Genomic DNA, 15,074 nt, shown 5'->3' on the forward strand with positions numbered 1-15,074 from the left:
TTTGGGTCTTAAAGCAGGAGAATCCAAAGTAGATCTCGAAGAAAAGCTAAAGAACCACATAACTTTTTACCTTCAAAGAAATTTTATTTATTATCCAATTAGGATTGATGGTACTGGTTGTATTTTAGCTAGGAGATTTAGCATGGAGCTATTCCTTGGTTGAGGACTTGAGCATAGTAGGCACACTCATTCTTGACAGTGTATTCCCAGTGGACAGATCTGTGATGTATGATGCTTCTGCATGGATTCCCATGCATCTTCTGCTCCTTATATAATATGGAACAAGTAACTCTTCTTTGCCACCACTTTGCCTTAGATAACTGTGTGTGTGCCAGTATGAACTCTGACACCACGTTTTCTTTCTATGCAATCATGCCCATCTGATAATGCTGCCTTGCTGTGCTGTGTGCTGTAGTGCGTCCTGGTTGCACATTAGTCTGTGTTGTTTTCAGTTTGCTTAACGCTGCAACTACTGGATTGTAATTTACATAGCTTCCAACAGGACTACACTCCTACCCTGCCTTACTTAGTTCCTTAGTTGAGCACAGAAGAGAGATAATATAAAATTCTGGGTTCACGCACAAACTGGGATGGGAAAGGGATGAACCATTATGTCACAGATGATTATAATATGTAATTATATAGTGCTTTTTTCCTCTTAAAGGTATTTTTTGAGCCTTGGATTAATTTTATCTTTAATATCCCTGTAAAGTAGGTAGGGCAAATATGAGGGGAGGTGGGTGCTGAGTATTTTAGGCCAAAGACTGACATTTCTATGAATTGGTTGCTAACTGTAGAGCCCTGGGCAGGTCAGTTAATGGCTTGGAGATTCCCTTTCCTCATCTGTACCGTGAGAACATGTGCTGCCTACCTCACAGGGTTGTTGTGAGGTCAAATGAGATAATGTACATGAAAGATTTGTAAATGGTAAAGTACCACTTGTTTTGGTAGTCCTCTTCTTTCTTTTTGGGTAGGGGACAGTCTCATGTACCCCCAGGCTGGCCTTGAAGTTCTGATCTTCTTGCCTCTTACTTCTGAATGCTGGGATTACAGGCATTCACCACTACATCTGGCCCGTTCTCCTTTCTCTGGGAAGACTCACAATCAGATGTGTGTTGATCACTTGCTTTCCTCACTCACAGACACTGAAGTCCTTCTATTTCATGCCTTCTATCTGTATTGTTAGAGAGCCTGTATTTAATTTTTGATCACAGCACACATCCAGTCAAAGCTGGTTTAACCAGCTGAGGCACTGGCACCTGCTGGAAACTCTGACCAAGCCATTCACAAGGGCATTGTAATCAGTCATGTTGGCAGGAGTGTGACCATGGTCTGCATTTCTTCCAGTCACAAGTTTGTTTCTGGAGGGGGCCCATCTACTAGTGGAAGAACATTGAGCTGGACCGATTCTCTGTTTACCGATTGAGAAGAGCCTTTAGATGGATAGCACTGGGCTAAGTGCTGGTGTGGTAAAGATTCATTTATTAGGAGACACATATGTAAACAACTACAAGGTGGGTTAGGATGTGCTAAGAATTGTAGGAATAGCAAAAGAGGTCCTCAGGAGGATTTAGAAGGGAGAGGACTTAGCTTCTTTAGGCAGTTTGTATGGCAGCCATTTTGTTGATACAGACAACTACATTTTGTTTTCTGGCAGTCTCTTTTTTCTCCCCACCTCTCATGGTACTATTGTTATTTTCATTCTAAAACAGGCTAACTATATGTAGGTGGAACTGGCCTGGAACTTACTGTGTAGCTGATGGTAGCCTCAAACTCAAGATCCTCCTGCCTCTGCTTCCCCGTGCAGGGATTACAGGTGTGCACCACCATGCCTGGTCTAATGTTATGTCAGTGGGTTTGTGACAGTCTCTTGAACCATCCTTTTGCATGTTAGTTGCAGCATGTGGGCTTGATTACCACTTGTAGGTGGAACTGACCTGGGCCAACCACGGATATTTACGAATTCAAAGTTTGGGGCTGGAGTAATGGCTCTGTTAAGAGCACTGGCTGCTCTTCCAGAGGTCTTGAGTTCAATTCCCAGCAACCACATGGTGGCTCACAACCATCTATAGTGGGATCCAGTGCCCTCTTCTGGTTTGCAGATGTACCCACAGACAGAGTACTCAGATTTAAAAACCAAAATAACCATAAATAAATAAATCCTAAAAAAGAAAAAAGGATTTCAAGGTCACCAGGCATGGTGAGCACCTGACATGGGTGTTGGGAACTAAACTAGGGTCTTCTCCAGAAGTAGTCCTGAGCCCCGTTTCCATCATTTCCGTCAAGGGCTTAAATGAAGACAGTATACAAGATGATGCTAAATGTAAGTGGAAATGTAAGTCATCTCTTCAGTTCCTGCTACACTTCAGCTTCTTTATCTATAACATAAAAATTAGGGGCTACAGACATGGCACAGTGGGTAGAGGTGCTTGGACACAGGCCTGAAGAACTCAGTTCATTCCCTGGATCCCACAAAGTAGCAGAAAAGTCAGCTCCCAAGAGTGTTCTTCCACGTGTGCACAGCTGTGTACATACAATGCATATAAACATTCTGAACAGACATGATGGTCTGTACCTATAATCCTAGCACTTGGAGGCAAGTGGGTCAGGAATGTGAAAGTTATCTCTGACTACATAGTAAGTTAGAGGCTAGCCTTGGCTACATAAGATCCTTTCTCAACTCCACCCCCCAAAAGGGGTGTGTGTGTGTGTGTGTGTACACTTTCACATCTTACCTACCCTACAAGGTTACTGTTAGGATCAGATTAAACACGGTGGGTATAAAAGTGCTTTGCAAGCTGTAAAGGGCTACCTACAGATCAGTTGTAGTAATGCCACATCTGTAAATACCACAGAATTGGAAAGACTGGCTGGTAGACTACTTTGGAACAGATTTTAACCTGATAATCTTTGAGTACCTAAACTGCTGAGCACAAACAAAAAAGTTAAAGACACCAAGTCATATAGTGATTTAAAAAATGTAGTTACACAAGTAGGGTTTCTGACAAAATACTAGTTCGAGTGATCACTAATGTGAACCATTTAAACTTCCATCTGGGAATAGAAAGGTCCAGGTGCTAAATGAGTCTGAAAGCTCTGCTGGTTACTCTGTGGGTACCAGGTATCTGAGGGATGCTGACAAGCATGAATGCATTTTAAGGAAGAATGATCAATAGGGAGAAGGGATGTGAAAGCATGGCTGAGTTGTTCAGTATGGTTGCCACCAGTTACACGAGGCAGTTAACTCAAAACAAAAACTCGGTTCCTCAATCCCTGCAGCCTCGTTTCTAGCATTACATGGTCAGCGGGTACTATCCTGAACAGTACAGACATAAATGTTTACCCTCAATGTCCTACTGAACAGTACTGTAGAAGCAGTGGCTGAAGGAAGTGAGGAGAGCAGGGAACAGAAGACGGTGTGTAATGAGGACTGCTTGAATAGTAGAAGGGCTGTTGTAAAGAAGGCTTTGAGGAGTATGACTGTTGGCTTGAAACTTCTTTGATACTATAGCGGGGAATAACCTTTAACAACTTTCTGGTCCTCTTGCTTCCTTGCTGCTGTGATCACAGGCAGGTGCTACCAGGTCTGGGGTACGCAATGCTGAGGATGGAACCTAGGGTTTCAGAAAAGCTAAGCAAGCATTCTACCAACTGAACTATATCCTCGACCCTTTGAATAAGAAATTTCATAAAAATGTATTTTTCTTTTACGTGTATAAGTGTTTTGCCTGCTTGTGTGTATGTGTATCATGTGTGTGCCTGGTATCCTTGGAGTCCAGAAGAGGGCATTGGATTTCAACACTGGAGCTATGAATGGTTGTAAGCCATCACAGGGGTGCTGGGACTGAATGTAGGTCCTCTGCAGGAGCACCAAGTGCTTTTAACCACTGAGCCATCTCTCCAGCCCAGAATAAAATTGTGAGCAGAACAGAGCTTTGGAGTTGGCTCAGTGGGTAAAGCACTTGTCACATATATGTGAGGACTTGACTTTGAATCCCCAGAACTCACGTAAAAGTGAGCAGGTTTGTGTCTGTAATCGCAGTGCTCCTGTTGTGAGATGAGAGGTGGACAGGAGTCAGCCCAGAAATTGGCAGGCTAGCTAGCTTTGCAGATGCAATGCTAAACAACAAAGAAGTAACTTTGTCCCCAAACTCAAGGTGAAAGATAAGATATCTGAGGTTGTCCTCTGATCTCTATCTACTCCTATACCCCACCTAAAACTGTTACAACTTTTACCACAGCTACCCTTAAATTTGATTTCCTCTGGCAAACAGTTGGTTCTCTGAATCCATGGATTCAGCCAAATGGATTGGAAATTTTGGGGAGAAAATTGTACTGAGCACATGTAGACTTTATTCTTGCCCTTACTCTACACAACATAGTGTAACAACTTTACATTCTCCCCCATGACTTCTTAAGAAAAGGGTTTCTAGCTCAGGCTGCCAAGGAACTTGATGTGTAGAGCACCTGTCTCTAAAGTACTAGGATTTACAGGTGTGTGGTATCGCCCATACCTGGCTAAGACACCATGTCTTTGTATTGGGCATTATAATTAATGCAGAGCTGATACAAAGTATGTGAGTTGTGTGTATAGGTTCACATGCAAGGAACCTGACCATCTTCCAATCTGTTCATGGGATTAAGGGTGGCCTGTAGGCAGTCTCTCATAGTGAGGGATATGTACATTTAAGTGCATTCTGTGTATTAGATACTATGGAGTTGGAACTTTTTTAGGTGAGTTGTGATGAAATCTGAAGATATGTCCTGCTTTTAACTTCTAAGATCAGGTATAACCAATGTGTCAGACCTACACAAGCTTACTTTTTTCTCCACAGTCAAGTCAGTCTCTCTGAGTAGGGGATAGGGCCGTGTGGCACAATTAGCCTAGTATAGGCAGAAGACCCCGAATTCCATCCCCGGCCCTGCAGACAACACAGTCGTCATGTAAAATCAAGACCCCCTACCCCACCTCCTTTTAAGTGTACAGAGCTGTACTTTGTCAAATTTCCACTTCTGGAGTCCGAGACGTGAAAATTCTCATATGGCTTTCTGAAGCCTACTTTGGCAGCAAGCATTTGCCTTCATTATTCCTAATTCCTCTGGTCTCTAATCACTAGTAAGTCTAAGATGATGCAGTACTCAGTTGCTGGATGGGATAGTGGAGGAGCACTTTGACTAGGTGGCAACAAGGAAACTAGAGTCGGTTGGATATAAAAACAGCAGGGTCCTATCAGCGATCTGCTTGCAGAAAGATAAGGTGTTTTAGCACGCTTGTATTTGTTTTCCTTATCGGCTCCGGCTACCAGGTAGGGCAAGTTATCACTGGGACTCCTAACTGTCTGCCTGGCTCCTACTTCGTACACTTTTCGCACATCCCAACCGCATTATCGGTCAGGACCGGCTCAAACACGACCTCCTGTGGACTTTCTCACCCAAGTCTGGAGCGGTTCATCTGTGCTCATGGCCTTCTCACATAAAATCTGTACTGAGTCTACTTACACAGATGTCCAATCTCTGTTCAAGCAACTCGAGAGCAGGCAGGGGCAACTCGGTTTCAGTTTCAAGAGCCTTCCTGGTAGTACCCAGGACCTGGCAGGCATCATATAAATACTGGCTGGGCAGCTGCAACCAGAGGAGGGGGGGGGGGGGGCAACGAATTCTTACCCAGACGCCCAGAAGCATCTTCCCTGCGGTGCTCTCGGAGCCCGGAAGGAGGCGGTGAGCGGTGAGCAGCACAGCGCGCAGGGCAGGCCGAGGTGCGTGAGGGATGCGCCCAGAGCGAAGGCCCGGAGCCCGACAAGAGGCGCGGCCCGGCCGGATCTCCTCGTGACTCCTCCTCCCCCCCCCCACCATCAGCCGCTGCTAGTCAGGTGATTCCGGGCACGTGATGCACACCACCTACCCTGCTGCTCCGAAGTGGCAGCCCACCCAGCCAATGAGAAGCCAGTGCTCGGCGGCAGTCCAATCAGAGCCGGGTTCGGGGGCGGGCCCTGCGGCGGCGGCGGCTGCCGGGGGCGGCGGCAACAGCGGCGGCAGGGGGAGGCGGCGGCCTGGCCTGGCCTGGCCTGTCAGGGCGCGGGCGGCGGCGGTCCAGCACCATGTCCCTGCAGTATGGGGCGGAGGAGACGCCCCTGGCCGGCAGTTACGGAGCAGCCGACTCGTTCCCCAAGGACTTCGGCTACGGTGTGGAGGAGGAGGAAGAGGAGGCAGCGGCGGGCGGCGGTGGTGGCGCGGGGGCCGGCGGTGGCTGCGGCCCGGGCGGCGCTGACAGCTCCAAACCAAGGATCCTACTCATGGGACTGCGGCGCAGCGGCAAGTCCTCCATCCAGAAGGTGAGCGTCCCGCGCCGGGCCTCCCGCCCTCGGTCTCGCTCGGCCCGCGGCGCCCAGGTGGCGGCCTCCCGGGAGGCCCGAGAGGGTGGCGGCCTGGCCCCGCGTCCCGGCGCACCCTCCACGCCTGCGAGCGCAGAGCTTGGGCGCGACCTGCCCAGGGTCCCCGACCTGGCTCTCCACGTCCGACTCTGCCCGCCCAGGGCCGAGCGGGGCGAGGAGGCGACGCTGGCTGGAGGGTGGAGGCAGGTGCCGGGCACCGCCCTAGATCTCCGCCCTCTGGGTCGCAGCCCCTGTGGCGTTGAGGAAACCGACTTGTCCTCTCCGGTTCTCACGTGGAGAACTTGGTGAGCGTGCTCTCTTGCAGCAGCATCTCACTCGGGTGACCCGAGTTTTCAAGGGTCCCCTCCCAGGTTTCGGGCCGCAGAAGCTCTAGAAAGAGTTGTGGCAAAGACACCGGGCATCAAGTTTGTTGTTAGTCTGTTGAAGACTTCTGTAACGTTTATTCTGGGGAGGGTCCCATTACTGCACCTACTTTATTTAGGTCTCGTCGCCCGGTGATTGCAGTTACAGGTGACAGACAGTCCCCTGAAAATTGGTCACAAAAAATCTTTGGAAATAAGTGTTTTGCAGGCAGACGGACATCAACGTATTTGTTTTCACCTTGGGTCTGCCAAGATCGTATAGGCTTTTTGTTTTTAGTGAACAGAAAAATAGACGCAGGGTTGACTTATTTCTTCATCAACCATCCCCATTACAAACAGCGGAAAAAACCTGATAAATAAAACTGGTGTCACCGACACCCTGGCTTTCCCTGTTTTCCACTCTGACACAAAGGTTTATCCACATCTCTGGTACTTTGTAGATGGCGATGTTTTTAAAACGTGGCTACCCCCTCCCGCTGCCTTTGCTGGACTACTGTTTTATTTGCCTTACTTCTCTTGCCTGTGTCAAAAGTTGAGCTTTTGGAGGCAAGTTTGCTGTATGTTGGGATTGTATTAGGCAAGCCTTAAAGCTACATCTCTAGCCCTCTGTTTGTTTCTGTCTGTCTGTCTGTCTGTCTGTCTTTCTTTTCACTTTCTTTCTCATGCATCTCAGGCTGGCCTTGATTGAATTCTGATCCTGAGTCTGCCTCCCAAGTGCTGAGATTACAGGTGTGAGCCGCCATGCTAGGTTTTACGTGGTGCCAGGACTTCAAGCCTAATAGACAAGAAGCGCTCTCCCCACCCTGACCTACACCTCTGATTCCCTTCTGTCCTGCTTCGCCACTCATTGTCCTTACCATTTCTTTTGGAGTTGCCTCTCCTCTCCTCCCACAGGCCTCCTGACTTCTCACTCCAGATAATTTTACTTTCTGTTTAGATTGTAAGTTCAGTGAGGGCAGGATCCAGTCTGTTTTCTTTCTTGTTCCTTAGAGCCTGAGATAGGTATTTATGTTATTTTTGAATGAGCACAGAGTCTTAAACTTTATCTGGAATAGCTTCATGATCTTAAAGCAGGTTTTGACAAGTTTAAATCTTTGACAAAACACTATAGAGCCTGGCTGATGACATTAGAATTTTAGTATGGAGGAGGCAAAGGCAAGAGGATTGGGTTTTGAGTCTGGGCTACATAGCTAAGACCCCTTTTCAAAACAAACCCCCTCCCCCCAAAATAAAAAGTTACAAACACTGAGACTGAAAAGACAAACACGTGGAAACAGCAGAAGCAAGAGGTGCTGCTACTAGTGTTGATGCAGTTAAAATAGTGCGAGAAAAGCTCAGTGTGCGTGAGGGAAAGTTGACGTGGTGTCTTTGTCAGAAGCAGGATAGTGCCAGTGATTTGGCATCCAATTATCACCTTATTTATTTATTTGTTTGTTTGTTTGTTTATTTTGTATCAAGGTCAAAATTTTACTGCCATAGAATTTTTAACATAAATTCTGTAGTTTAGTAGTTGTGAAATTGTTTCTGTTTCTCTTAACAGGTGGTGTTTCATAAGATGTCACCCAATGAGACTCTCTTTTTGGAAAGTACAAACAAGATTTATAAAGACGACATTTCCAATAGCTCCTTTGTAAACTTCCAGATTTGGGATTTTCCTGGACAGATGGACTTCTTTGACCCAACCTTTGACTACGAAATGATCTTCAGGGGGACAGGAGCGTTGATATATGTCATCGATGCACAGGTAGTTAGGTATAATGTAGTGTGCTTCTCTTCTCTGGTTGCAAAAAGATGTAGAAACAGGGGAAAATTGTTGGTTTCCTTTGTTTGTCGTGTGCTTGAAGCTTCTCTCTTTCCAGTAGATCCCCTGACAGTTTAAGACATGCAGCTGCAGAGGGATTTTTGGGAGCAGACCTGTCATTGTACAATTCCAGACTCTCAGGTGCTTAGGAGATGTCATTTACATTTCTTGAGTCCCAGTTAAGGAGCAGTTACCATTGGCTTTCTACTTTTATTGGCTAATAGTAGATATTGCTGTACTTTATGAACTATTACAGTGGTTAACTCACCCATTGAAGTATCCCATCAGTGGCCACAATATAAGGAAGAATATGAGAAATGAGTCCATTATACTTTTCCTGATTTGTTTTAAGTTGAATTTAATCTAGCAAGATACACTGAGGGCCCAGTGCATGGCAGGCAGATGGATGGGCTGTGCCCCTACCCTTGCGCTTACCTTTTGTAAGCTGAAGCTTACCATTGTAGGGAATGCTTTCTGAGTGATGCCAACTCCGCAGTAGTGCTTTCTCATATACGATCTGATTTACAGAGTATTGTGTGGGTAGTTATTCCCATTTACAGATACTTGACTCTGATTTACAGAGTATTGTGTGGGTAGTTATTCCCATTTACAGATACTTGACTCAAGATTTAAGCAACTTGCTCAGAGCCACACACCTGACAAATGGCAGAGCTGGGATTACTCTAACAGTCCTATTGGGAAGAAATGTGCATTTTGCCTCTCCATTCTTTATAGTAAGAGCATTAAAAATTCAGGCATTGACTTGGTATTTGAGTTTCTATCTTAAGAAATTGAAGAGCTATTTACTGGTTATGTGTCAGGGCATCTGAATATTTATGAGTAATTAGGATAGCGACTTTTCTGTGGTTGGGGAAAAAGGTGGTTTGAGACTTTCTTAACTTGTTACTTATGTTTTATAAGATTCCTTGTTAAAAATATTTTGTTCTGACTTTCAGGATGACTACATGGAGGCTTTAACACGACTTCACATTACTGTTTCTAAAGCCTACAAAGTTAACCCAGACATGAATTTTGAGGTTTTTATTCACAAAGTTGATGGTCTGTCTGATGATCACAAAATAGAAACACAGAGGGACATTCATCAAAGGGCCAATGATGACCTTGCAGATGCTGGGCTAGAAAAGCTCCATCTTAGGTAACAACACGCGTGTTTGATATGAGAGCCCTGTAAATGTATTCCCATCTCTGTCATTATACACACCAGCTTTCTGTGACTGGTGGACCCTTCCCCAATTCTGTAATCTCTTCTTTGTTGAATTCCAAGCTGTTTTGTAAGCTTTGTGTTACTGAGAAATTACTTTTTCCCTTTTTCATTTTTCTGATGATTGAAGTCATGTGAAGTGTTTCCATTGGCACTCTTGCAGATTCATCTCAAGGGACTGGAGTCAGGCTGTTTCCTCACGGCATGAGTCTGCTTTGGGACTGCTCCCCTCTCGGTTTCTTCACTTTTTAACCCTGGTTGGCTTTGTGCAAGAAATCTGTCATAATTTTTGTGAAAGTTGAGTTTGGGTCTTGTCAATGTCTCAGTAGGAAGAGCCTTTTAAAGGTGTACACTTTCAAGTGTGGACTGACTCTAGTGTATGTTAGCTTTTAAAACAGTTTATACTTCCTAGGAACTCTGAAGTTAGGTATGTTGTCTTCTGCATTTACATAGTACTGCTACTGAGTTTGAAGGAGTGCTGGTTTACAGTTAAATATGAAGAACTTACCCTAAAGAACACATACTAATTTGGATTGATGGTTATGTATTTTTTGTATTTATATTCTAAAAGTGTATGAGGAGTGTTATTGTATATCTTTTGTGATGATGGGAAGAAGTGAGTATTTACAAGTATGTAAGAGGATGTCCACTTGACCATAAAAACAGCTTAAAGGGGAAGCAGAGAAGAGATGCAAGTGTAATTTCCTTATCCTTGCTATATTATAAAAACTTCCTTCTATGCTCAAGCCAGTTGTCCTGTCCCTAAGGTTTCTGGGCCTTAGGCTGTAGAAGCTTTCAGGTAGTTCCTAGAAAACATTGTAGGGAAAATCTCACTGACCCTCTTAGATTAAAATCTTTAAAACACTTAGACTTTATAAAAGCAGGGCATGGTGTTGTGCCTTTGTAATCCCAGCACTCGGGAAGCAGAGGCAGGAGGATCTTTGTAAATTTGAAGTTAGCCAACCAAGGCTACTTAGTTAGATCCTGTCTTCAAAGGCAAAAGTAAATAAATGTTTATAAGAGAAAGTAAAAGTGCCATCCCATAAAACTCCTCAATCTTAGGGATCTGTTATTTTTTTATTATTATTTTTTATTTTTTTTTTTGCCAGAATTTAAAACATCTTCCTTGTACTGGTAAGGAACCATTATGATTCTCTCTACTCTCTGTCAAGCTTCCTGTTAAGCTCTCCAGGACATCCTATGATTTCCCCCGTATTCAGAAGGGCCCTACATTAAGCCTGTTAGCCTCAGTAGAATTTTGCATCAAGCTTTTGTTATTTATGTGTGCTGGGGATTGAGTCCAGGACCTTGTGCATTCTGTCTGCATGCATTCTACTCTTGAGCTATACCCGCCCCCGCCCCCCCCCCCCCCCACACACACAACACATCCCAAACCTCCGTTCAGCACCAGCCGTTCTATGGATGCAGTGCAGCTTGCTTTTCCATTTCTAGGAACTCAGCTTATGAGCATGCTCTGTGCCTTTCAGGTTCTACCTGTTTCCAACCGTCTCCAGTCCTCATAGACCTTGAGGACTCTAACCTTGCTGAAGTTTTTGCCTAGAGGAAACACTGACAAGCCCCTTTCTTGCTAGTGTCAGGAGTCACATGGCCTTGCTGCTGATACTCTGACCTCTAGAATAGAGCCCCTTCTTGATCAAGTTCTTACTTTACTTCCTTGTAATGTTCTTTAAATCATCTGTAAAGTATAAACACAGTTCCTCATTTCTGATGTGGTAATGTGTTTATAAAATATATCATGAATACAGTTAAATGATGAAAAATGTCCTCAATGAAAAGAGCAGGTGGAATTGTCCATAGTGTTTAAGGGCCCCTTTCTCAGATTTCTGTTTTGTTAAATCTACATGTGATTTCTTTATTGCAATCCATTCAGAGTCAACTCCTGCTCTTTATAGGTCTCCATCCTCCTTAGGCTAATTACCTAATCCTAAGGACCAGTGTAGTCATTTATTCAGAAGAGGTCGGGTATTTTAGGGTGTTCTGGCTGCAGACTAAGTTGTTTACTCAGCAAGTCCTTAGGAGCACTGTTCAGGCAATGGGTTTGCAACTGTGAGGGAGATGACAGAGCTGCTTTTCCCCTGGGGCTTAGGATTGAAAAGGACACAGCTTGTAAGAAATGTGTGGTGGAGTTTTAAGTCCTTACCAGTGCTGTGAAGAACAGATTATGGCAGAAGGGTAGCGGGTACAGGTTTACTATTTATGTAGGCTGGTGGTGCCAGAGAGGAAGTAACAGGCTCTAACACATAGCCCCGGAGCTCTGCTGTGTAGACCAGGCTGGCCCCAAACTCACAGAGATCCACCTGCCTCTTCCCAGGTGCTGGGATTACAGGCTTACACCACTATGGCTGGCAGGAAAGAACTTTTTGAGGTGACATTTTAGTAGAAATGTGAATTGTATTATTTAATAAATACCACATTACTCTGCTGGGTGTGATGACAAAAGCCTGTAATCCCAGCTTAACTCAGGGAGGTGGGAGCAGGAAGAGTAGATATCATCCTCAGCTGTATAGTGAGTTTCAGGCCAGCCTGGGCTCCATGCTACTCTGTCTAAAAAAACCAAAATAAAACAAATGACCCTGTCTCTACCTTGGTCTTAGCTTTTGTCTCAGTTTTGTGCTTGGGGAATTAAGCTTTAAGGGGTGGTTTGCAAAGCTTATGTGGTTCTCGGGTTTCTCTTTTGAAGAGCCTTCTTGGGTGTTCCCTCAGTGCCCTCTGTGTAATGTAGCAAAGTGGGTGGGTGGTTGGCACGGCCAGGTTGGGAAGTGGTCTTACTATCAGAAATGATGGGGCTAGTAGACAGGGTCTGTTGGAACGTTAGGGAACATGAATGTAAGGCATTCTGACAGTGGTTACTGAAGTTATTTTGTGAAATAACCATTTTGTGTTGTATTTTCAGCTTCTATCTGACTAGCATCTATGACCACTCAATATTTGAAGCCTTCAGTAAGGTGGTCCAGAAACTCATTCCACAGCTGCCAACTTTGGAAAACTTACTAAATATCTTTATATCAGTAAGTGTACTATTTACTTTGATATAATTTCCATTCTGCTGTTGCTGTTAAATGTGTTTGCATTTAATTCTCCCCAAAAAAATGAGACTTGAACTAAAGATCAGTGACTCAACATGTAAATTAAATAATGGCATAAAATATAGCTGGATTTGTTTTCTTCTGATTTTATTTTATTTTATTTTTTTTGTCTTTTAGGTAATGTTCCCTGTACTTTGTTAATTATAAGCATCTTCATGAAGGTTGGGATGTAGCTTTGTGCTAGAGCACTGCTTAGCATGTGGGAAGCCATAGGATCAGTTTCTAGCACCATACACACAGAAAAGTAATAATTAATGAATTATTGCTGGATGTGGCATTGTACATCTGTAATCCCATCATACAAGACACAGGCAGGAGGATTAAGATGAATGCCTTGTAAGGCTCTGTCTAAAGTCTCCCAACCAAGCATCATTTATTTTTGATGTTTAATTGTATACTTCAAGGTGATATGAAGGATTGGAGTGAGTTCATTGGTAGAGCATTTATTGAACCCTGCATTCAGTATCCCAGAACCATAAAAAAAAATAAAAATAAAAACAAAACTACAGGGAATATTACTTTTAAAATTAAGAATGTTTTTCAGTGATTTAAGGTCTTTGAAAAATTGCAAATTGTCATTCCTAAAAGAAACTGAACACTTACCCAATTTTGTTTTTCCAAGAATTCAGGTATTGAAAAAGCTTTTCTCTTTGATGTTGTCAGCAAAATCTACATTGCAACAGACAGCTCCCCTGTGGATATGCAGTCTTACGAACTTTGCTGTGACATGATTGACGTTGTAATTGATGTGTCTTGTATATATGGGTAAGTGCTCTACACATTTCTGCAAGATCCCAGATAGGTGAAAACTTACCTAATTCCTACCTCTGGCACACTGAATGAGATGAGAATTTATTTTTAAAGTTACACTTATTTCCGTACTGTATATGTGAGTATAAATGTGTGGGTGTGTTTGCCATGCCGCCTGTGTTGTGGTCAGAGGACAGCTTTCGGGAGCTGGTTCTTTCTACCCTGTTGGTCTGGGCGGTTGATACTTAGGTGGTTAGGCTTGGGGGCAAGTACCCTTGCCCACTGAGACATTTCAACAGCCTGAAATGGGATTGTTTAGAACATGTGTGTCATCTTAGAACATGATGTCTCCTAAGCTGGACCTTCAGAGAGGAGAGCAGAGAACACCTGGGAAGTCTCTTTCTGAACTGAGGGGTTTGCACGATCTTCTCTCTTCTGGGGCTTGGCAAGTTTAAACAAAAGAACCCAACTAGATTAGTTTATTTAAAATGGACTGGGGACCAGGTGTGGAGGCAGAGGCAGGCAGGTCTCTGTGAGTTTGAGGCCAGCCTGGTCTGCATAGTGAATTCCATGCTAGCTAGGTCTACAGAGTGAGACCCTGTCTCAAACTTTCCCCAAGATGGTCTGAACAGCCAGATGAGACTGCTCATTTGTAGAACCTCAACACTTGGGAGGATCAGAAGTCGAAGGCAGCCTATCTAACCAAACAGCAGTAAATAAGACACTGAAAAGGTCTGAATAAATGTTACTTCCTAATTTTAAACCACACTAAAATGATCTAAATAAATGGTACTTCCTAATTTAAACTTAGATTTCATGGAATGAGGGACTTTTGGAGGAGGCTTTTGTTTGTTTGAGATGGTTTTAACATGTAGCCCTGGCTGGCCTAGAATTCACTATGTAGACCAGGCTGGCCCTGAACTCACAGAGATCCACCTGCTTCTGCCTCCCAAGTGCCGGGACTAAAGGCACATGCCACCACACCTGGTAGAATGAGGGATTCTTAATCTTTTTTTTTTTTTTTTGGTTTTTCAGGACAGGGTTTCTCTGTGTAGTTTTGGTGTCTGTCCTGGATCTCACTCTTTAGACCAGGCTGGCCTCAAACTCACACAGATCTGCCTGGCTCTGCCTCCTGAGTGCTGGGATTAAAGGCGTGGGCCACCAACCACCCGGCGGGATTCTTAATCTTAACAGTGTCTTTAAAAAAAAAGTCAGAATTTTAGCTGGGCATAGTGGCGTTCACCTTTAATCCCAGCACTTGGGAGGCAGGGGCAGTTGGATCTCTGATTTTGAGGCCAGCCTGGTCTACAGAATGAGTTCCAGGACAGCCAGAGCTACATCATAATGAGACCCTGTCTTAAACAAACAAGCGAAAAATCAGGATTTTAGTTGTTAGAAGGACTTATACATAAAATATTTGATGTATACATGTGATTTCTA

The 15,074-nt window shown here is 44.2% G+C and overlaps 1 protein-coding gene across 4 annotated transcripts in view; it reads left to right on the forward strand.

The window, feature by feature from the left end:
* Nucleotides 1-6,009: 6,009 nt before the first annotated feature.
* The window catches only part of Rragc (Ras related GTP binding C), a 48,184-nt gene continuing 39,119 nt past the window's right edge, over nt 6,010-15,074 (forward strand). For 3 of the 4 annotated variants that reach the window (XM_059254929.1, XM_059254931.1, XM_059254932.1), the window contains exons 1-5: nt 6,010-6,332; nt 8,295-8,498; nt 9,512-9,711; nt 12,692-12,806; nt 13,507-13,649. In XM_059254929.1, coding sequence (XP_059110912.1) covers nt 6,099-6,332; nt 8,295-8,498; nt 9,512-9,711; nt 12,692-12,806; nt 13,507-13,649 — 896 coding nt within the window. In that variant the 5' untranslated portion in view covers nt 6,010-6,098. The remainder of the gene's footprint in view (nt 6,333-8,294; nt 8,499-9,511; nt 9,712-12,691; nt 12,807-13,506; nt 13,650-15,074) is intronic. The other variant, XM_059254928.1, reaches the window with a different exon arrangement.

This window comes from Peromyscus eremicus, chromosome 2, assembly GCF_949786415.1.
Source record: "Peromyscus eremicus chromosome 2, PerEre_H2_v1, whole genome shotgun sequence".
NCBI classification, from domain to species: Eukaryota; Metazoa; Chordata; class Mammalia; order Rodentia; family Cricetidae; genus Peromyscus; species Peromyscus eremicus.